This window comes from Capsicum annuum, chromosome 10 (genome assembly GCF_002878395.1).
Source record: "Capsicum annuum cultivar UCD-10X-F1 chromosome 10, UCD10Xv1.1, whole genome shotgun sequence".
Taxonomy (NCBI): Eukaryota; Viridiplantae; Streptophyta; class Magnoliopsida; order Solanales; family Solanaceae; genus Capsicum; species Capsicum annuum.
The window spans coordinates 54,783,850-54,808,738 of record NC_061120.1 but is presented as its reverse complement, the minus strand read 5'-3'; the positions used below and the strand labels follow the sequence as shown (position 1 = coordinate 54,808,738).

General features: G+C 38.2%; 1 protein-coding gene across 1 annotated transcript in view; it reads left to right on the top strand.

Annotated features, from left to right (window-relative positions):
* Positions 1-619: 619 nt before the first annotated feature.
* The window catches only part of LOC107845715 (lon protease homolog 1, mitochondrial), a gene marked incomplete at its 5' end in the record, with an annotated part of 40,551 nt that continues 16,281 nt past the window's right edge, over positions 620-24,889 (top strand). The window contains 10 exon segments of the mRNA XM_047397917.1: positions 620-718; positions 1,184-1,249; positions 1,330-1,416; positions 1,604-1,643; positions 2,589-2,760; positions 3,505-3,629; positions 15,309-15,439; positions 15,531-15,635; positions 15,882-15,995; positions 20,983-21,150. Of these exon segments, the coding sequence (XP_047253873.1) occupies positions 620-718; positions 1,184-1,249; positions 1,330-1,416; positions 1,604-1,643; positions 2,589-2,760; positions 3,505-3,629; positions 15,309-15,439; positions 15,531-15,635; positions 15,882-15,995; positions 20,983-21,150 (1,107 nt within the window).

Here is a 24,889-nt window from a genome sequence, read left to right as displayed (position 1 = left end):
AAAAAAAAAATCGACCCCGGGGCCCGACAATGAAATGGGAAATTAATCCTGCAATTATCTCACCCGTAGGATAAGGAATTCATGTCCGAAATTTGGGCAAGAAGGGACCCGTTTCGAGGCTCAAAACAGCGTGGGACTTCCCCAAAATCGAAGAATGAAATTCAGATTTAAGAGAAATTAGAACAGAAAAATTACGAGGGGGAGTAGGAGAAACTTACCCAAGCTCAATGTGATGGAAAATCCACAAGAATCTTACTCCCACCAACTATAGAGATCAAAATTTCGGATAAAATAGCTGAAAAATTCGAAGTCCAGAATTTATACTGCTAGGGGTCCCTTCTTCGCGTTTGCGGGACCCCACTGGAGTTGACCATCGCGATGGTCCTCCACATGATCTCAAAGCACAGCTGGCCGTACCCCACTGGGTCATTACACCTGTCCGCTCTACTGCTCGGAGAAACAGAAAGTACTCAAGAGAACTTGTTATTTTTTGGTGTGATTAAGATAGAAGCCCTTTTATATGTAATGATTCAACCAATGGATCTCTGTCTTCTTTATGTATTGCATGAGCATTACTAGGTTTGTTACCATTCAATATTCTAATTTCTTGAAGCTGCAGCATATTGGTGATTTCAATTATGCAAGGTTAGCAGATTTTGGAGCAGCAATATCTGGAGCCAACCAGCTACAATGCCAGCAAGTGCTTGAAGAGCTAGACGTAAGTTCCTGTTAGATACCATTTTCTGTATGTGCACTTGTGTCGGTACATAAATAGGTAGATACCAAGCGGTGGACAAGGATGGTGGGGATGGACATAGATCCGCCTGTCCGGAGTGTTGAAAATATAATTTTTTTTTTTGTATTTTTTAATTTCCTGATCATTAGAAGCAATGGACATAGTTCCTTCTGCCCTATCCGGAGCATTGAAAATATTACAATGTTTTTTTGTGTTTTTAATTTCCTGATCATTGGAAGCAATCGATGTAGATCCTTCCGCCTATTCGGAGTGTTGAAAATATAACAATGTTTTTGTTCTTTTGATTTCTGATCATTGGAAGCAATCTTCACCAGCAGAGGTATCTCCTGTTTGTCCGCTGAGGGATCAAAATGTAGTGTGTACATAAGATTAAGTGAATGTCTCTTGTATGTTGTTTCATAGTTAACCTCATAATACATGCATCAGGTGCATAAACGACTACAACTTACTCTCGAGATAGTGAAGAAGGAAATGGAGATCAGTAAGATTCAGGTAAATGCACGTCAAGATGCATACAAAAACTTTGAATAGGTATGGATGCATTTAGAAATTTACATCTTTGTTTTCTGCAGGAATCAATTGCAAAAGCAATTGAAGAAAAAATAAGTGGAGAGCAACGCCGTTATTTGTTGAATGAACAATTAAAGGCCATAAAGAAGGCATGTGGATTATGTGCAGTTTTTTATATGTTATCATCCTTAAACTTAGTTAAACTTACATATGTTTATTCCTATGCATGTTGAGCTTCTGATTCATTATTTTGAATGAAAGAGTTTCTTTTCAAGAAACTTGCATCGTCAAAAAGGCATTTTCAGTATGACTGTGTTTTTGATTTCCTTATTGCAGGAACTAGGTTTGGAGACGGATGATAAAACAGCTCTTTCTGGTTCGTTTTCTCTTAATTATAATTGAAATGGATAATGCTCTTTATGAATTTATTATGGCTAGATGTTTTCTCATGTGGCCAATGAAACATCTTATACTGCCCATGTAAATTTCCTTGTAGCAGTTGCAAAATCAAACCATTTGCAATTTTGTCATATCGGTTGTAAGAGTTATATCTTGTTTTTACTTTTTACAGTTGATTCTCCACAAGAAGCATGCATAGCGTTCAGGCAACTATTGACTTTTAGCGATAGAAAGTTGAAGGTTGAATTTTTTCGGTATACACAGTTCATATTGACACGCCTTCAAAAATTGTTTTGAAACATTCCAAATATTTGATAGATTAAAACACATAAGTATTTATAAGGGTTCACTTTTGTCTTTTCACTAAAGAACTTGATAAGACAATATTTTGAATCATTCAACTTCATATCCGAAAAGTTACTTTCTACCATATTTGGAAACTTTTCAAAAGTTACTTCAACATGTATTTAATGGAAGGCCACATTTTGTAACGTAAGTACAGCAGTGTCATTTATTCAAGTTACGGAGTGCTCATGATTCAGATTTATCCTTCTCCTTCACTTCCATATTTAGAAGCGTACTTGCTTTCTCCGTCATGCACTCTTTCTTCTCCCTTTTGCTTTTGTTGAGGAACGTTATACTTATGGAGGTGCTTCTTCCATGTTTTTTTCATAATGAACATTACACGTACTCTAAAATGTGTTTCCGTTCTTTCATTTGTTAATAATTTACAGTTTTACACAAAGATATGGTAAAGAGACGCTTCAAACATTTTGGATGGACCTAGTTTTGGTTTTGATTTGAAGTTGAGAGAAGAAATTACCTTATTATTAGGTTTGCTTTAAGGGGTTGGAAATGAAGTTTGTTATTTCCTTTTTATTACATCTAATGCTGAGACACTTACCTTTGTTTATTACTGCAGCAAAGTTTAGGGAAAGGTTAGAGCCTAATAAAGAAAAGATACCGGCTCATGTCATGCAAGTTATTGAAGAAGAACTTACAAAACTGCAACTATTGGAAGCTAGTTCAAGTGAATTTAATGTAACACGTAATTATCTTGATTGGTTGACTGCCTTGCCATGGGGTAGTTACAGGTTTGTTACCTATCTTGACCGTCTGTTATATTGTCTTGGGTTCAATTCAATTGGTGTGATCTGTATCCTTGATTAGCTGTAATAATGGAATCTGTTTGAGAGAAGCTGACTTAACGAAGTAACCAAATGGAATGTGTGATTATTTTTTGAGAAGGTACTATATTTGTATATTTATAAACTGGACTACAAAAAGTAGTGTAATTTTTTCCTTCTAATTGCATCCAATCTCTTCACAACACTTGCAGGGATTGAAAATAAAGACATCATATTGGTAGGCATGACATCAAGTACATTGTTTATTAAAAACACCCTTCCTTTAGTTAGAAGTAGAAATATTATTCTTTGAAAATTTGCTAGGCGTCCGAGTTAACCTTAGTGCATAATGATTTGACTTGCCTATATTTCTATTGAGTAATATTGAGTAATCTCCCAACTTCTCTTTCTCCTTCTGTTCCTTATTTGGGTACTCACGTGTCATGCTTCGTCTTTGATGATGCTTCCTTGGCGTCCCAGTTTATGAGTTTATCCAGATTCCAGGGTCTTTCATTAGAAGAATCACACTCATGAGAGCTAGATCAGGATTTTACTGATGATGAGCTTCTTACATAGGATAAGTTGGGAGCTTGATTTGTTAGAGTCCATGTTTGCTGATGGTGCTGGACCTGGCTTTATAGTGTTGTTCTCTGCCATGATTTTTAGCAATTGCGTCCTAAAATTTTTGTTCTTGTATAATTCAAAATGCAGTGATGAGAACTTCGATGTACTACGGGCAGAAAAAATTCTTGATGAAGACCACTATGGGTTAACCGATGTTAAGGAAAGGATCTTGGAATTTATTGCTGTGGGAAAACTCAGAGGAACCTCACAAGGTTGGTAAATGTAGTTTTTTTTTTTCTTTTGAAAAGAATGACCCTCATTTTCTTAACATCTTTAGTTTTACGAGATTTAGCCATAATCACATCCAAAAGTTGAACTCTCACATCCGGCCGGCTATGTTGTATGGTGCGGAGTGTTGACTAGTTAAGAACTCCCACATCCAAAAGTTGAAGGTGGTAGAGATGAGGATGTTGTGATGGATGTGTGGCCATACCAGGAAAGAAGGGTAAGGAATGAGATTATTCGGGAGAAGGTGGGAGTGGCCTCGGTGGAAGACAAGATGCGAGAAGAAAAGTTACGTTGGTTCGGGCATGTGATGAGGAGGGGCTCTGCTGCTCCAGTGCGGAGGTGTGAGACACTGACTATGGATGGTTTTAGGCAGGGTAGAAGAGGTAGAAGTAGGCCAAAGAGATATTGAAGGGAGGTGATTAGGCATGATATGGAGCAGTTACAGCTTACGGAAGACATGACCCTTGATAGGAAGGTGTGGAGAACTCGGATTAGGATAGAGGGTTAGTGGGTGAGAGTGCATCGGTAACTATAAGGGAGTGTTCTTTATTTGTGTCTGAAGTTCCTTGTTTGTGGTGTTGAGTGATGTCTATGATTTCAGATAGATAGTTTTTAGTGTTATCTTGTAGCTGTAGTATTATTTTGCAGACTGTACTAATTTGTATGCATTTATGATTTGTGTTTGTTATACTGCTATCGGTTCTAAGTCGGGGGTCTATCGAAAACAGCCTCTCTACTTCATCTGAGATAGTGGTATGATCTGCGTACACTCTACCCTCCCCAAACCCCACTATGTGGGAATACACTGGGTATGTTGTTGTTGTTGTTGTAGCCATAATCATATCCTCCCTTTGTCCAAAATTGTGGCACTTCCTTTTTTAGCCTGTCCTGTAAAAACGTCACCTTTTTATATTTATAAATTTTTTTTATAGAGGCTTGCATCTGGAGTCCTATGTGATAGGGTGTTTGTTAAACCTGCCATGTTGTACGGGATATAGAGTTGGCAAGTCAAGAACTCACATGTTCAGAAGATAAAGTAGTAGAAATGAGGATGCTTAGATGGATGTGTAAGCATATTAGAAGAGACAAGATTAACAATGAAGAGATATGGTGCAAGGTAGGAGTAGCCTTCATGGTGGACAAGATGGGGAAGTGAGGTTGAGATGGTTTGGACATGTGAAGACGAAGGTAACACGGATACCTTAGTAAGGAGGTCCTAGAGGTTGGCGGTGATAGGTTTGATGAGAGGTAGAGTTAGATTGAGGAAGAATTAGGGAGAAGTGGTTACAGGACATAACACATTTTCAGCTTACTGTGGACATTACCTTAGATAGGAGAGCATGGAGGTTTAGGATTAGGGTAGGCGGTTAGGAGGTAGTTGAGCGTTTTCTCTCTTCCAAGTGGTATAGCAAAGTTTTAGTTCGGAGCACCTATTCATACCCTTACCAATATTATTGTTTTTGTGTTAGCATTATCTTATTTTTCTATTGTTGTATCTTCTACTTTGGTTATATATGATATTTTTACTATTAATACTTTCCTTTCATCAACATTTTCATCATTGTTTTTACTCTTACATTTCTTTCAAACCATATTTTGAAAGACTTTTTTCCTGAGTTGTGAAACAACCTTTCTAACCCACAAAGATAGGGGTAAGGTCTGTGTTCACCCCACTCAATCAAACCCCACTTGTGGTATTATATTGGGTATGTTGTAAACATTTTGACTTTAAAATTCTCATTTTGTCTTTAATGAATTGATGTGTGTTTTTTTTTTCAAAAATATGTTGTTTAACACAATATTACACTCATGTAGCCATATTTTTAGTTTATACTCGCACAGGGGCTGTGCACAAATCTGATCAACTCGAACTTTAAAAGCGGTTCGAAGCAATTTGGATTATAAAATTTGAATTGACGTACAAATTCAATTTTAAAAGATTATAGTTTCTCGATTTGGATATAGTTGGGTGTGTTTACAATCCGAACTGAGTCAAATTTTTTTTTTTATATATATATATATATATGTATACTTATAATAGATGTATATGGATATAGACGACACATATATGGTAGGACGTAGGTAACTGGGTATAGCCTAAGCCCAAATTTAGAGTATTACAATTTACAAACCCAATGCGTCTCTCTCTTTATATATTTACGGTCATCTCTTCATCCATTTTTTTTCAATTATCTCAATCTCAAACTTTCACTCCCAAATATTCAATATTCCACTCTTTCTCTTCGATCTACAGACTGTCTCACTTTGATATTTCTCAGTCTCACATTCACTCTTTCACCGGCAAGGTAATGAGTTATTTTCTTATTTAATATTTATTGAAATAACCGTTGATTCCATCTTTGTTTCATTGGCAAGATAAAGAATTATGTAACTAGTTGCTTGTTGAACTATCTCAATCGAACAAAATCGATTTGTAAAACCAAATCCAAATAAAAAAATTGAATCGAATTTGCCTAGAACAGATTGAGTTGGGTTGAGGATTTTAACAAATCAAAATTCGAAATTTCAATTTGATGATGACCAAAATCGAAACGAATCGATTCGTGCACAAATGTACGCACAACCAACGTTTTTTTCCGCAACAATCTTTATACACATATACAATATTATACACTTAGAAGTAGATAATTTATCAACTTTGTATAAATGTGTATAATAGTGTATGAGAGGTGTTTACATACACTTTTACACTGTTGTAAAAAATTATACAAACTTGTACAAAAATTTGGGTTCTGTCTCCCTTCGAACTCCAACTACGTAACTCTATTAGAAATGAGTCAATTTTTTTTCCGAGTAGCCTCAAATTTTAGACACTTTTGAAATGACACCTCTAACGAACCACAATCATCTAAATTTTCCACCAAATCCAAAACCCATTTGTGAAGTTTTAAGATTTTAAGAACTCTTAACTATAGAGTTTTTAATTTTTTACTTTAATTGACCTAACAGTATTAATCTTTGTAATGATGAATATGAGTATCACTCTCAATCAGTTTTGAAGTATCAAAAGATGAAAAATTTTCAGTTTAGACACGCTTTTGAAATGACATCCCTACCGAACCACAATCATCTAAATTTTTCACCAAATCCAAAATCCATTGTTGAATTTTTAAGCTCGTAAGAACTCCAACAATGGGGTTTTTAATTTTTTCACTGTAAATTCACTCAACAGTATTTAAATTTGTAATGATGAAAATGAGTATCACTCTCAAGCAGTTTCGAAGTATCAAAAGATGAAAATCCTGATCACATCAAATACATTAGTACCTTCAATACTATATCGATGCTACCAATCAATAAAAGCTGTCCTGGAAAACCATGAAGTACACAAGATGACCAAAGGTTGGACCATGCTCGAGTTATATTTTCAAAGTGCTATTGCCAAAGTTTGTTTTTGTGCAAACATTAAATCCTTATTTTTCACCCCGTCCATTGATCTGCAGCTGGACTTTTTTTTTTTTTTTTTGAAACTGGTAGCTTTGTATATTTCTCCCATACAGTACATAGGTTGTACTGAAAAACCATAATTACAACATTTACTTCAAGTCCTGCTAACTCCTAGTTACATTGAATCTAGAGCATTAATTAGGGAGAGAGTGTCATTTGAATATACTTGATTACACCAAAAACAAAATAACAAAAGACAGTTTAGCTTAATCTTTTGCATAATATTCTCTATGCTATCAAAGCACCTAGCATTCCTCTCATTCCAAATTTTTCACCAGATATAAGCAGGGACAATCCTCCACTTATCTCTATTTTTTGCCTACGCACCAGCTTCCTCCCAGCTTTGGATTTGCTTCAGTAATTTTTCCAGGCATAGTCTAGGAGATGCCTTTGAGATTTAGGAAAATCCTCCATTTTCAGTGACTTTGCAATGAAGAAATAGATGGTTAAATGTCTCGGCATTTTCCCCACAAAAAAAACACACCTACGACAAAGTGGTATCCCTCTTCTCATCAGATTGTCTTGGGTGAGAACTGCTTCCTTAGCTAGAACCAGATAAAACAAGCCACTTTATGAGGTATTTTGTTTTTTCGTATTCCTCTCCATGGCCAGTTGTTTATGCGCTGAGGTGTTTGAATCATCCACCTGTAAGCATTACTTACTTTGAACTGGCCTTTTTGTTACCATTCCACTGCAAGGTATCTTGACCTGCATCTAGTGCGTTTAGTCCATTAAATGTTCGATGGTACTGAAGAAATCTATTACTATTTGGATTTCCCAATCATTTATATGCCTTCTAAAGTTGAAGCTCCATCCATGGGGTGTCTAAAACTCCGCAATAGTCTTTTGTTGATGAGGGACTAATGCATAAATATTCGGGAACAAATTTTCCAATCTTCCTACTTCATGCCATTCATTTTTCCAAAAACCTGTTTTAGCTTCGTTGCCACTTTAATCTTAATGTTGGTTTTGGATTCACTCCGCAATGCTCTAATAGACCTTCATAAACTAACTCCGTAGGGCGTAGTTATTTCCTTGGTCATCTAGTGTTCTTCCTCTTCATACTTTGCATTAATGACATCTCCATAGAGTCGGGTTCTCATTACTATACTTCCATAACCACGTCATTCGAAGGGCCTTGCTTTGGAATTTCAAGTTCTTGATTCCCAAGCTCCCTTGTCTTGTCCTTTTCCAGTTATCACTGCTTCCCATTTGATCACATTATAACCCTTCTTTTCATTGGGTCCTTGCCAGAGAAACTTCTTCCTTATCTTGTCCATTTTGTTAATAACCCCTGTTGGAATAGGAAAAACAGGCATCATGTAGGTTGGGAGTGAATCAAGAACTGAGTTGATGAGAGTTGGTCTGCCTGCCTTGAATAAATACTGAGTCTTCCATCTTGCCAATTTCTTTTTCACACCTTTCAATCACACTATTCCATATTTCGATTGATTGTGATTTTTCTCCCAACGGCATCCATAGATCGATAGTGGGTAGATTTCCCAATTCCCCACCTAGGATTGCATTCAATGACTCCATGTTTTGTACCTCATTAATAGGGTATAGAAAACTTTTCTTCCAATTAATGTGCAACCCAGAAATCCCTTCAAAAAGTACCAAAATCACCCTCAAGGTCTTGAGTTGATCCTCTTCAGCGTAGTATGAGAGTATCATCAACATATTGCAAGCAAGTTATCTCCAAGTTCCTTTCTCCAATTTTGGCCACATTAAATCCTCTGAGCCACCCATTTATGTTTTTTTTTTTTTTAGAAAGTAACATTTCATGTTTGCTATTTTGATCATGTTATTATGTTATTTAGACCCTCCATAGCTGTTAAGAAGAGAAAGGGTGACAAGGATCTCCTTGTCTTAAATCCCTTTGTGCACTGAAAAATCCTACTAGTGAGCCATTGATAAGCACAGAAAATCTCACAGTTGAGATGCAGTATTTGATCCATTGTATCCACTTCTGACCAAAACCCATTTTTCTCATAGAATCCAATAAGTACTCCCAGTTGACATGGTCATATGCCTTCTCCATGTCTAGCTTACACAAGATTTCGGGCTTCTTCTTTAATCTGGAGTCAACGGCTTCATTAGCTATTAGCACTGCCTCCATAATTTGTCTACTTTTGATGGATCAATCAACTTGGCTATCACACCTTTCAACCTTTCTGTCAATACTTTGGCAAGTAACTTGTAAATACCTCCTATCAAACTGATTGGGGTAAAATCTTTCAACTCTTTGGCTCCTTTTTTTCTTTGGAATGAGAGCTATGAAAGTGGCATTAAGGCTTATTTCAAACATTTCTTGTTCATGGAAATTCTGAAAGGCCAACATTATGTCTTGTTTCAGTATCTCCCAACATTTTATGAAGAAACCCATTGTGAAGCTGTTTGGGCTAGGTGCCTTGTCTGTCACATATAATTTTAGGCATCTCCAAACTTCACTCTCTTCAAGAACCCCTTGTAGCATTTCTTTTTCCTCATTTGTTAGTCTGGGGCAGTTAGGGAACATATAAGCTGGGCTCCAACTTGTGGTTTGCCTTTTGGGATTCATTATACATAATTCATGGTGGTAGCATTTTGGGATGGTTCCTTTTGACCTTTCATAGCACTGGCAGTTCTATAGGAGGGATTATGAACAATAGGAAACAAAAGAACTTAAATCAATGGATGCAACAACTAAGAAAGTACATGATCATTGTAGAGATATCGTAAGAAACTCATTCATTTTATGCTTGGGATCTCATGGACTCATAGAGGAAGGGAACATTGGATTGGGAGGTCATGCCATAGGGGGAGTAGAGAGGGTTTAGCCTACGTACCTCAATTCCCGACTTTACAATTATTACGAAGGATCAGTCTTCTCTTAAAGCCTCAATCTACAAGAACAATGATAATTGAACCCATGTTAACATCTAGAATTTAAGCCCAAGCCATATGGGCAATCTACAAAGCACTCGATGAGTTTTAATATTTGAAATGCCCTAATAATGGCGCTTCTTCGCACCCATCCTCTCTCCTACTCAACAATGACCCATAAACCTTCTACTAGGTCAACGAAACAATCCTCGAACTCCAACAAGCTCCAAACAACCCCACGCGCCACATGCAATCATCGTGACATGGACTCATGGTGTCTGATCATCATCCTATGAGTTGTGACGTTTAAACACTCTTAAAAAACCTAAATATATCCATGCGAGAAGGTAGGAGGAAGTGCTTGCCTTAATTGGTAAGAAACTTCAATTTCTTCTGATGAACCCTTTCGAAGCAAAATCCTTGATTTATCTAGAATTTGGAGAAGAATGGATGTATAATAGCATAATCGGTGATGGAATAACCATGGAAAACTTAAGAATCAACCTCAAGTAGGAATAAGTGGGGAGTGAGGGACATTTGAATATGAGCAGTGTGAGAAAAATGAGTTTGAAATCAAATTTCGTGTAAGTATAGGTACCATTTGGGTTGACATACAATGGTCGCAGACGAACCGTACACCACATGCGGTCAGTAAGTTGGCTGTACCTGGATTTTATTAAAGTCTGTTTGGCACATGTGGTACGACATGCATACAATCTCCAAGCGACCCTTGAATTTCCCTTTTCTTCCATGGTGGACTGGACATATGAGCCGTATTCTCCAGCTGCGGCTGTAAGTGGCTCCGTACCTTAACATGGAGACTTCAGGTAGCTAGATTTTTGGCAACTTTCAATACGGTATAATATGCGGTCCGTAATCGGTGATATTTGGCGAATTTATGTCCACTATGCCATCCGTATCTTGTTTCGTGCATGAACACCTAAAGCATCAAATTTTACCCTTCCCAGGTCTCAACATATGGTGACATACTGACGATAAGCCACATATGCGTCTCTTATGTTGGTTTCATACCTTGTTTATTAAGGCATAATATTTCCCTTCCACCCACGGCTGCAAATACTGTTCACATGTCACTTTTGCAGCCCATATGTCACGACCCAGCTCTAGGCCCTGGCCGCGACGGGCATCCCGAACCACCCAGGCCCGAGATACCCCTGTCTCTGCCCAACCCACTAGTGATATTATCCACTCTGGGCCTAGGCCCACACGGCTTTGAAACGCGTCACTAGGGAGTAAGGCTTTCTCACTTATATACCCAGCATCCCTCCTGTGTTTTGTCGATGTGGAATTCCTTCCTAAATTAGGGTGTTACATACACCCCCTTACGGACTCAGCGTCCTCACTGAGGTTTGCCCCACCGAATGGGATTTGCCTAGACTCAGGACTGAGGTTTGCTCCGCCTTACCGGGATTTGTCTACACTCAGTTTGAACTCTGGCCTACATCGACAGGGACGACACAAGAGCTGCTCTGATACCATTTTGTCACGACCCGGCCCGAGGCCCTGGCCGCGACGGGCACCCCGAACCACACAGGCCCGAGATACCCCTGTCTCTGCCCAACCCACTAGTGATATTGTCCGCTCTGGGCACGGCTTTAAAACGCGTCATTAGGGAGTAAGACTTTCTCACTTATATACCCAGCATTCCTCCTGTGTTTTGTCGATTTGGGACTCCTTCCTAATTTGGGGTGTTACACCATATCTGGCACTGCTGTAACAATTTGCATCTTTTCTATATCTATTAACTTCAAACCTTGGATTTTCCCATTTTGGACACAAAATGTGATGTCCATGTTTGAGCACAACCATATTTCTCGGAGTCTGTTCGAATTAATCATGTCGTATGAGTATAATGCTAGACCAAAAGTACACACTGTTAAATCTTTCATAGATGCAGACAAACCTAATTCCAGTTTTGCAACCAAAGTGTAAGTTGCTCAAATATAAGTCGAAACTTGAAAGGATGGAATTCAACAAATTATTGTAATTCGTGAAAGAGAGCTGATACTCCTTGTTAGAACTGGAGCATGAACAAGAATAGTATATAGAATCCTACTTGGGAATTGATTGAAATGTAGTGTCTATAAATAGCGTCTCATTGTAATAATGTAGATACAACAATTCAATAATATTTTTCTATTATATTTTTCACTTGGTATTAGAGCCTCTACGATCTTGGTGGAGGATTTTAGAAAAAAGTTTCCGCTGCCTTTCTGGCCAATGATTATTTTAGTAAAAATTGTGACACCGTGCTTCTTTTCAGTGGTTTCTCATATCTAATTTGCGTAGCACCGTGCATCTTTCCAGTGTCTACTTTCTCATATCTAATTTGCATAGCACCATGCATCTTTCTAGTGACTACGTTCTCATATCTAATTTGTGTAGCATCGTGCATCTTTCCGGTGACTACTTTCTCATATCTGATTTGCGTAGCAACGTGTATATTTTCGGACTATTTTCTCATATTTGAGTTGCATAGCATTGTCCGTCTTTTCGGTGACTCCGTAGATCAGATTTGCGTCAAGAGAGTTGATACTCCTTGTTAGAACTGGAGCATGAACAAGAATAGTATATAGAATCCTACTTGGGAATTGATTGAAATGTAGTGTCTATAAATAGGGTCTCATTGTAATAATGTAGATACAATAATTCAATAATATTTTTCTATTATATTTTTTAGTTGGTATTAGAGCCTCTACGATCTTAGTTGAGCATTTTAGAAAAAAGTTTCCGCTGCCTGTCTGGCCAATGATTATTTTAGCAAAAATTATGACACCGTGCTTCTTTTCAGTGGTTTCTCATATCTAATTTGCGTAGCACCGTGCATTTTTCCAGTGTCTACTTTCTCATATCTAATTTGCGTAGCACCATGCATCTTTCTAGTGACTACTTTCTCATATCTAATTTGTGTAGCATCGTGCATCTTTTCGGTGACTACTTTCTCATATCTGATTTGCGTAGCAACGTGTATATTTTCAGACTATTTTCTCATATTTGAGTTGCATAGCATTGTCCGTCTTTTCGGTGACTCCGCAGATCAGATTTGCGTGGTTTCGTGCGTCTTTTCGGTCTTTCTAGTGACTCCTCTGATTGATTTACGTAGTTTCACTTTTTGTTAGTGGTGTGTGAAAACCAACACCACTAAAAGGTCAAGTGTCTCCCTGCGACCATACCCCAACCATCACCAAGGTGAGTCGATAGGTGAGCCCATTTCATGATAACTTTCTTGTTCAAGATCTATTTGTATCTTGATTCTGAGCTGACCCATATATTTTATACCTGTTTTCGACAGTTTTTCAGCGACAAATCAACTTTCCGACGAAGTTTACTACTTTCCGACCACTTTTTCAGTTTGTTCCTTTCCAACTGAGTCACCCAGATGTCCTGACCAATCCGTACTAGTTTTCTTTTAGATATCTTCACCAAGTCCCTCGCTGGTCCTTGTATTAATTACATCTATAACAAGCTCGATACATATGACCTGTATGCACCAACTTGAATGAGAGTGTTAGAATGGGAGTAGGAACAAGAATAGTATACAGAATCCTACTTGGAAAAGAATTGAAATTTAGTGTTTATAAATAGGGTCTTAGTATAATAATGCAGATACAACAATTCAATAATATTCTTCTATTATATTTCTATCAATCCTAACTAAGTAGCAATCGTTGGTGATGGATGTGTTGACGCGGCGCATTCAAGGGGAGGTGCTGTGGTTTATGCTTTTTGCAGACGATGTAGTGCTGATAGATGAGACTCGAGGGGGTGTGAATGAAAAATTAGAGGTGTGGAGGCAAACTCTTGAGTCTAAAGGGTTCAGGGTGAGCAGAAGCAAGACAGAGTATGTGGAATGCAAGTTTAATGACGTGAGGTGGGAGAATGAGGTAGTGGTGAAGCTGGAAGCACAGGAGGTATGTAAGAGGGATAAGTTCAAGTATCTTGGGTCCGTGATCCAGAGTAACGGTGAGATTGACGAGGATGTCTCGCACCGTATTGGGGCGGGTTGGATGAAGTGGAAACTCGCGTCGGGGGTGCTGTGTAATAAGAAGGTGCCGCCCAAGCTTAAAGGCAAATTCTACAGGGTGGTAGTCCGCCCGGCCTTGTTGTATGGAGCGGAGTGTTGGCCAGTTAAGAACTCTCACATCCAAAAAATGAAGGTGACAGAAATGCGGATGTTGCGCTGGATGTGTGGACTGACTAGAGGGGATAGAGTTCGGAATAAGACTATCCGGGAGAAGGTTGGTGTGACTTCAGTGGAGTGCAAGATGCGGGAAGCACGATTGAGATGGTTCGGACACGTGAAGAGGAGGGGCATGGATGCCCCGGTCCGTAGGTGTGAGAGGCTAGCGTTGGATGGTTTTAGGCGGGGTAGGGGTAGGCCGAAGAAGTACTGGGATGAGGTGATTAGGCGGGACATGGAACAGTTACAGCTCACAGAGGACATGACCCTAGATAGGAAGGTCTGGAGGGCGCGAATTACGCAAGAGGATTAGGGCCAGTTTGGGTCGCTAGTGTAGGGAATTTCTTGGTGGGGGTTTTATTTCTGTTATGATTCCGTGTTCCGTGTTCCGTGTTCCATGTTTTATTACGAATCTGTGTGCTTTCCTCTGCTTTCCTCTGTTTTATATTACTTATGGGTGCCGTATTTATGTTATGTAATCTGCTTCTGTGCTTTACTATGTGTTTGTGTGGTATCTCGTGCCTTGAGCCGGGGGTCTATCGGAAACAGCCTTTCTACTTCATCAGAGGTAGAGGTATGAACTGCGTACATCTTACCCCCCCAGACCCCACTAGGTGGGAATACACTGGGTTTGTTGTTGTTGTTGTTGAAGTCTATCTGTGGAATTGAGGAGATAGCTAGATTTCCGGAAATTGCTTGGAGACAATGATCCAGGGTGCTATGGTCGAACAAGGGGATATGAACACAAATTTTTGCACAAGATGGCCAATGTCTACAAAAGGTTCAAAAACATTGATCATCTGGAGTGGAGTCTACTCTACTGGGGAATTGATATATTTTACAACATTGAACTCGAGATGTAAGAGGACTGTCTTTGAGAACTATGAATAGTTGAGATAAAACAGATACTTGTATGGGAATTAACAATATGATCTAAAGAAGAAGGGTAAATTAGACTCTAGAAAAAAGTCCTTCCACCATAGCTAGGACCATATCAAATTCAATTGATTATATTAATTCGCTACTGATATTATCTTTTGCGTGTACTCCATCTGTTTTATCTCGTTTTAATTTCTTAATGTGAGTCAGGAACTAGAAACAGACTCAGTGTTCATGTTTGTTTGAACAGGGAAAATCATATGCCTCTCTGGCCCTCCCGGAGTGGGCAAAACCAGTATAGTTCGTTCCATTGCACGTGCATTGAACCGCAAGTTCTACAGATTTTCTGTTGGAGGGTTGTCTGATGTTGCTGAAATAAAGGTATGGAAAGATCTGACCAGCTCAAACAGCGTTTTATTTGTGGTGCACAGAATCTTGAATTTTCATGACTAACTTTGGAATACACATCAAGGGACATCGAAGAACTTATATTGGTGCCATGCCGGGGAAGATGGTTCAATGTTTAAAAAGTGTGGGAACAGCTAATCCTCTTGTTTTGATAGATGAAATTGATAAGGTATTTATAGTTTGCAGAGTTACTACTTCAGTTGTATGTCTTTGGCTATGCGAGATGTCTAGGTTTTTTCACTATTTATTCTCTTTATGACTTTATGTCTAATCACCACGAGAACATATTTTTGAGTATGAGCTTATTGTGTATTTTCTTGGATTTCTTCTGCAAATCTAATGATTGAATAATCTGGATAATTATAGATTAATTATAAATTTCAGTAATGGCCCTGTATTTTTGCTTCTGTGGCAGCTGGGAAGGGGACATGCTGGTGATCCAGCAAGTGCTATGTTGGAACTTCTTGATCCAGAACAGAATGCAAATTTCTTGGATCATTATCTTGATGTCCCTATTGATTTAGCAAAGGTTAGTTGTATCTAGGTCCACTTAGTTGTTTCCAGGTTTATCAGATTATTGTGGCTGTTGATTGGCCCTTGTGGAATTCCTCTAAAACCATTTGATAAATGGGGGTTAATGTGATAGTAAAATCTTGAAAATATCTAATATCATTATGCTCTTTCATTTTTTGATTTCCCCTCCTCTTTTTTATATTTGCCTTTGCTTTTATTTCAGCGAAGTTTGTTAAAAGTTTCATGACTGGACATTCTCTTTTATTATCCACTAGTATATGTGCCCGCGCGATGTGTGGATAGTGTTAGAAAAAATTATTATCTTATTTGCTTGATTATGTAATTATGGCTATTTTTATGTTACTGTCAAATATACTTATAGTTATAAAGTGATATTAAATAGTCAGACATGTAAATATTAATGACTAAAAAGAAGCTAAATTAAAATTCTCTTGATTAGTTCTTCATATTGCATATTACAATATAATAATTTTAACCGAAACTTAAAGGAAATCGAGTGATTAAAAGTGCTACAAAATGCTTATTCGTCGTTGGAAGATGGTCTTTTTTCCTCAAATTGTAGCTTACTGCCTCTGCACTCAAGGGTGTGACCCAGTGGTTCAATGAAGTTGGGTTGAGCACCATGAGGTCTCGGGTTCAATTCCCAACAGAAACAAACACTAGGTAAATTTCTTTCCGTCTGTTCTAGCCTTGGAGGACAGAGTTACCCAGTACCTGTTGTTGGTGCAAGGTGGCAAGTATCCCGTGAAATTAGTCGAGGTACGCGCAAGCTGACTTGGACACCACGGATATCAAAAAAAAAAAATTATAACTTACTGCCTCAATTTAGTCACATACTGCTGATGAACCTTCAAAATTTAAGAGCATGACTTGATAAGTTCACATCAAATACTGAAAATCAAAGCAAAAAGAGAAATATAAGACCATCTAAACTTGAAAGTCGACAAAGAAACAATGCATACCTAAGTACAAATTGAATATATTTGAGAGGGGAAGTAATCAATTTCTTCCTCATTTTCCTTTTTACTTGGCAGATTCAATATTTTTCTGAACCTTCCCCCCATTGATGTGGTTTATTATCTTCATGATCTTAAGAGAAAGACAAAACATGAATGAAGTAAAACGAAGAAAAAAAAATATATGTTAGATTTATCATAACAAAATCATCATCGTTAACTTGTTTGTTTTGCAAAATTATTAATCCTTGATTCTGGATCTTTACATTGTCCTACTCATTAAAAACATTTGGAAAACTTTAATGGTTAAATTTTTTTTTTAAGTAATTGTGTCATGATAATGATAAACATGATCAAGTTTTAACTGTGAAGAACATTTATAAGTAATTTCAAATTCAAAACTTAAACTGCTTAATATTAGTTGGATAAATACAAATTTAATAAAGTAAAAACATTAGATAAAAACTTTGTGTTAAAGGGTACAAAAAAAGGGATCCCAAAACACGTGTTTTTTTTATTTTTTTTGAGTAAAGCATTCAGTACACTCTTGAACTATGACCAAATTTGCTACGGCACACTCTAACTTCACGGGGTCCCCCCCCCCCCCCCCCCCCCCCTCCAAAAAAAAAAATTAACTTTTAGCGTAATTTTGTCAATCTTTTTAGTTGACATGATACCTTTGACGTGAGCCTCATTTTAATGTAATGAAGGTGTCACGCCAGCACAAAAGAGTGACAAAAATATGTTAAAATTAAGTTCAGGTGGTAATAGGATCCCTGTGCAGTTGGAGTGTGTCGTAGAAACTTTAACCATAATTCGGGGGGTGGGGGGAGGGGGTTACTGAATGCCTGTCTCATTTTTTTTTTTATAGTTTTCTGAAAAACAATTTTGCTATAAAAGGAGCCAAAAGACATGTTCTGGTGATTTTTTTTTAATTTTTAAAAGAAAGTTCAAAACTGCGTTTGTGTTTGTGAGTGGGGGAAATTGGGGTAATTAAGCGACATGCACTAGCGTTAGTTTTACCTTTTAGTATTTCTATTTCCTTATTTTCTCTATTTGTCTTTTCTCTTCTTATTTTTTGTATTTTGTTTTTTCATTCTAAACAAATGTGTTAATTTGTCAAATCAAATTCAGATAATTTATTTTATAAGGTTTTATCCTTTAATTTAAATATAATCTTTTTAGATAGATTATTAAATTGTCTTAAAATAGCCAAAATCCACAAATATCGCGGTCAAAATTCATAAAAATAAAAAAAATTAAATAGGAGCCTCTTAATTAAATAATGAATTAGCATTTGTTTTTGAATTTTGAAATAAGAATTTTACTGTGATGAGACTTGTCATCCTAACAATGCTTATGCCTCTCCTATTCTATATAGATAGATAATCAAAGGTTATTGGAAGTATGTTGTTTCACATCTCTGCTACCTCTATTTCTATCCTTACGACTCTATTATTATTAGGCTAAGTGGAATATTGTTCTCTTGATAGTTGAGATTTGAGAAAAACTAGATCTCTTTGGCAATGGTTTTTTGGTGGCTGTTCGATAGGAAAAAAGTTGATGCATTGAGCTTTCCTACTGTTTGTTGGAAGTATCTTTGATGACTTTTCTAATGAGGGATACAGTTCCATACCCCTTTCAGTTTTCGATAGTTAGAGTAACATCCTTTGAGCATTAGCAATTAGTTTACCTGTAACGCCCCAAATCATTGGGTGCTAAACACCAGCATTGCAGTGCTCCCCGATGGGCCACACGAGTGTCAACTATTTAGGTGGCATGAGCTGACGAGGGGCTAAAGTAGGAGTATTGGGAAAAGGGGCATGGCAAGAGGCAACGACCATATACACAGATGTTGTATGGCATGCCTTAAGAATGCCAAAGGTGTTTGACAAGGACTTGGGAGGAACCCGACAGTCTAGCCTATGAGCGATGTTTGCGTGCAACAATGAGTGTTAGTGCCGTATGTTCTCGAGCTAAAGTTGGAATCTAGGGATTTCAGGTGAAAGCCTTGTTCCTAGACTGTTCATATATATTCTTACCAAGTGTGGAGTCATTTAGAGTTTGTTTACCTATGGTCTTGACTTAGTCTATAACTCATTCCATGAGTGATGGGATTGGATGAATCTTCATGGTCTTGCGAAGGAAGTCAATAGGAGTGGTTCGTTACAAACGACTTCTGGTTTGGAGTTTTGATCTTATCAGAGAGGCCTATTATGATTGTCGAGCATAAACATGTCTACTCTTGACACATGTTTTATTTTTTTTAAAGCATATATAAAGGGCTACACATGGTGACAACCTACCAGTCCTCCCGAGTGTATTACAGTGAATCGCCCTAAGTGTGCTGCTTTGAGAGGGAGCCTCAAGGGCCTACATGGGCATCTCTTGGGATTGTCTAAGGTATCCATATGAGTTTGGGAACTATTTGGACGACTCGTGGCTAGGGCAACATTGTGCGTCGAATAACTGTTGGAGGCTTGATATTTGAACCAATTAGGCCCGGGGGGCAACCTTTGTGATGGAATAAGGCCTTTGTGCTGATTGAGTGATCGAGGGACTCTCTCTCGATCCTCGTGAGCTGAATTGTGTGCTTTGCTTGGGTTCAAGGCAAGCATCGGTCCGTTGACCTAGACGTGCTATTGTGGGGTGATGTTGCACTATGCGAGATGAAAATGTGTGTTGTGTGGGTTTATGTTTGTAATACCATGAGACAATAGAAGGCATGGTATGGTAGACATATATGACCAAGGCCAAGGACTGGATGTTGCCTTACTCAGGCTAATTGTAAGCCACATGTGCTTGCACAAGGCAAGTGTCAAGCTTGCAAATAGGATTGTGCATGTGATATTGTTGCTTACGCCTAGGCGAGGGACTAGTATGACCGTAGCTAATCTCGGGAGCACGCATAGACAACATCAAACATATGAAGATGTGCCACAAAAGTAGATAGCATGTCAGGGCTGTGGCAACCGACATCAATGATTAAACAAGCCACGCAGTTGAAGCAAGCCTTGAAGGTAAGCTTCGGCATAGGCATCAAATCATGCCGAAAAACCTTGGAAATTAGATAGGCTGGCCAATAATAATCAGGAGGGACTACGGACTCCACACATGCTATTTGTGTGTCGTTGATTCAAAGAAAATATCGACCCATGACATTATCTATTTATTGAACTAATTGAAGTTTACTTAGTGTCGGCCAATCAAGAACTCATGTCCAGAAGATGAAAGTAGAGGAAATGAGGATGTTGAGACGGATGTGTAGGCACACTAGGAGATAGGATTAGGAGCGAAGATATCCTAGACAAGGCCTCTGTGGTGGACAAGATGAGGGAGGTGAGGCTGAGATGATTTAGGTATGTTAAGAAAAGACGCACAAATGTCCTAGGTTTAAGAGGTTGGCTATGGTGGGTTTGAAGAGAGGTGGAGGTAGGCCTAATCATCGACCTCTCGACCCTCCTATGTCTTTGTGATGGTAAATATTTGTGTTATATTTCCAAGTGGCAGAGTTAAAATAAAAGCATCTTTCCATTATTTTGGTAGTGTTGTGGTCTGACTTGGTTATGGTAGCGAGGCTAGTTCAAAACCTTGAATTATATATGTTCTTATGTTGAATTATAGATGTTGGAAACAGCCTCTGCAGAAATGCAAGGTAATACTGCATACAGTACACCTTTGTGGTGGGGCCCTCCCCGAACCCTGCGCATAGCGTGAGCTTTAATGCACCGGACTGCCCTTTTTAGTTATGTATGAACCTGAAGGAGCTTATAAAATTCAACCTCAAGGTTAGTGTACTTATCCAAAGGATAATTACGATTATTAAATCCCTTTTGTGCCAAAAATGGAAAACAAATCGGATCTTTGACGCCTTCAAGTTCCTTCAAACCACCAAGCCGTTTTTCCTATCCTATTTGTGTAATACAGTTACCTATTCCTTTGTATCTTAAAAAGGGTCAACAATCTGCATTACTTTTTCGAATGGGAAATCATGTTAACACTCATTTTTCCTTTTTGTGACTGCAGGTTTTGTTTGTCTGCACAGCCAATGTCGTAGAAATGATACCTAATCCTCTTCTGGATAGAATGGAGGTAATTGCAATCGCTGGTTACATTACTGATGAGAAAATGCACATAGCCAGGGATTATTTGGAAAAAAGTACTCGTGAAACATGTGGGATCAAGCCTGAACAGGTATGTCTCAAACATCCCTAGTTGCATCTCATTTTTTATCTCCTGTGTATCTCATTTATTGGTTGAGTTTGTGCATATTTTTCCAATCCAATTTTTGAAATCTCTGCAGCAGACATAGCTCTGTCGGTGCTAAGACGTGTGCTCACTCCCCACAAGTTCTTTCTTTTAAGGGGAACAGTACTAAGCATCAAATATAGTTGGTAAACTGATGAATTAATTGTTAGAGAACATTGCAGATGAATTTTTGATGAACACGTGACTAAAAGTTTCGTATAAGAAAATTAGCTCCAGAGAACATAAAACTGCATCTTTTCGTCTAAATCAGAAACCTAAAATGATTTCGGAACTTGATTGCTATGGTTTTATCTTAATAAAGACAAAATACACAGTTCCACTATCATCTACGCGGAGTCTAGAACATCAAAAATAGATTCATGAGTTCCTAAGCAGACTCATTTGCACCAAAAATGCAACAGGACCTGGCACTTCATTTTTATCTTCTGGATATGACAAGACTGTCCACCATATGCAAGCTGGGTCAACCTTCCATCTGTCATTCTGGATTGAGTTGATACCTTCTTTATTCCAGCATGCTAGAAGATCCACTATGTTCCTAGGCATACTCCAACTAGTACCCTTAGGCTGATAAACATCCTCCATAGTTTGCAATGTAAAAAGAGATGACTGATTGTCTCGACTTCCACATAGGTAACATCTAGAGCACAACTGATAACCTCTCCTGAAGATATTATTCTGAGTGAGAACTGATTCTCTAGCTAGTAGCCAGATGAAGCATGCCACCTTGTAAGGTATTTTCACCTTCCAAATCATCTTCCATGGCCAGCATTCAATTTGATTGTTGGAAGTGTTGAACTCCTTATATACTGTATTCGCACTGAACTTTTCTTGCTTCTCCTCGCTCCACCTTAAGCTATCCTCTTAAGAAGAAAGTTCCTTGAACTGTTCAAGAGTCTTAAATAATTCAACCAACTTATCGATTTTCCAGTCATTTAATGGCTTTCTTAAAGTGGGTTCCATCCTTGATTGCTCCATAAAGCATCTATTGTTGCCTCCTGTTGTATTAAAAGGTGCATCACTGGAAACACCTGTTTCAAAAGGCCTTGATTCAACTAAATATCCTTCCAGTAAATAGTCTTCATGCCATTACCCATTTGATTAATGTCTTCTCCTTGAACTTGGGCAAGGTGTTTCTAATGGTCTTCCACAGTCTTATACCAGATGGACCATTTATATTTTTAACTGTCCATCTTCTATCTGTCATACTTTTCTAGGAGTACCTCCTTCCACAATGATTGTTCATCAGTGCAAATCTCCATAATCTCTTCATCAGTATGCTCTGATTTTGAACCTTCAAGTTCTTGATGCCCACATCCCCTCTCCCTTGCTGTCCATGAGATGGTCACATTTCACCAGATATATCTTCTTCTTTGCACTGGTTCCTTCTCAAAAGAAATTTCTTCTGAGTGGTTTCCTTGATCACATTTATTGGGATAGGAATCATTGACATCAACTTGGTAGCCGGTAGGCATAGCATCAAGGACAAAACTGATTTAGATTAATTTTCCACCTAGGAAAAGCTATTGACTTTTCCAGCTGGCTATAATTTTTCACATTTCTCTTAACATATTTCTTTTGGTTCCCAGTGGAATTCCTAAATACACAGTTGGAAAAGTCCCTATTCTTCCACCAAGAATTGCAGGCTGAGATTGGATCTGGTTTACAGCATTTACTGGATTTATAAAGCTTTTGGTCCAGTTTATGTCTAAACCCGATGTAGCATCAAAGAGAACAAAAATAACCCTAACTAATCTTAATTGATCATTGTTGAATTCACAAAATACTAGTGTTTCATCTGCATATTTTAAATGTGACTCTTTTTACTCACCTTGAACTCCCTTATTTCCTGAGCCTTCTTTAGCATATCATGAATTCCTTCCATGGCTAGTCTGAATAAGAATGGAGTCGTGGATCACCGTCTTAAACCCCTCTAGGAAGGGAAAACACAGCTGGGGAATCATTGACAAGGATTGATAACCTGACCCTGCTAATGTAATATCTTATCCAATTTATCCGACCACCGAAACCCACGTGCCTCAAAATTTCTAATAGATGATTCCAATTAATTTGTCCATAAGCTTTCTGAAAGTATGTCCAATTTGCACAGAATACCAGGCTCTTTACTTGTGATTCTAGTATCCACCACTTCATTAGCTAATAGGTTCCATAATCTATCTTCATTCAATGAAAGTCTTCTGTTGGTTGTCCACTAATTTGAATATTATTTTCTTCAATATCCTAGTCAGAAATTTAGAATAATCTTGTAGATACTGCCTATCAAACTGATGAACCTGAAGGCTTTCAATTCCTTTGCTCCCATTTTTTTTTTTTTGAATCATGGCTACTAAAGCAGCATTAATGCCTTTCTTTTTGAAAAACCCCGTGATCATGAAAATTCTGCACTGCAGCTACCATTTCATTATGTATCACCTCCCAGCACTCGTTGAAAAATGCCATGGAGAAACCATCAGGTCCAGGAGCTTTGTCTCCAGCACATGCTTTCACACTATCCTGTATCTCCCGAACTTCAATGGTCCTCATCATTGACCCTAGGACAGTTTCCTATGTTACCTCGAGGTCTCCACATTGCAAACTCAAAATATAGCTACTGATGAAAGGTGGCAATTTCCTTTTTTAATATTTGCTGGATTGATCACCTCCTCTCCCCTTGTTAACAGCTTATCAATGTTCTTAACTCTTCTATGAGCATTTGCAAACGGTTGAAATATTTTGTATTTCTATCCCCTTGCTTCAACCTTAGGGCTCTTGACTTTTGTCTTCAAGCTACTTCTTCATGCCTTTCACTATCCTCAAAACTCGATAGCCAGAGATGCTTTTGTGGCTTGTTCTTCCTCATTTAAGTACATGTGATTATGGATCTCCTCCGATTTAGCTAACTGATTTAGACTACTTGCTTTTTCCAAACCCAAGTTTCCTTGTGTAGTCTTGCTCCATTCCTTGAGTTTATCTTTAATAGCCTTTAATTTGAAAGCTAAAATGTAGTCAGGTCTTTCTTCACAGGCAAAGTAATCTCACCAGTCCTTCACCTTTTCTTCGAAGCCCTCTGTTTGTAGCCACCGATTCTCAAATTTAAAACAGCGACTTGACTGGATTCCAGCTACCACACTTTAACATAACTATGTAGAGAGTTTACTGTTTAATGTTCCTGAAGCACGCATTTGAGTCTAAGAGACGAGAAACCTATCCAGTCTAGCTGCACTTTCCAGTCTGTTTCCCCATCTCCGAGTATATACGCCCTCCGATAGTTGGAAATCTACCAATTCCATGTCTTCTACAAACTCGGAAAATTCCTTCATCGCTCTGGTAATTTTCTTACAGTTCTTCTTTTCTAAAGGGAATCTTATTGTATTAAACTCCCTATAGAAGTCACCCATGCACCAGATATAAGGCCAGTAACATTAGCAAGATCCCACCATTCATCTTCCCTCTCTCTTCTAGCATTCGGGGCAGAAAAACAGTAAAGATGCCAAGCAAATTTCTGACTCTTTCCAGTGAATTTATAGGTGATAGAATAAGCCCCCAAACTGCTAACTTATCCATCCCAAATCCTACTGTCCCATCAGATTAGGATTCCCGCTATTGTTCTAGTGGCCACTAGTTGCAAGTATTTCGCCAATCTGTTAGCCCATCTCTTTTACAA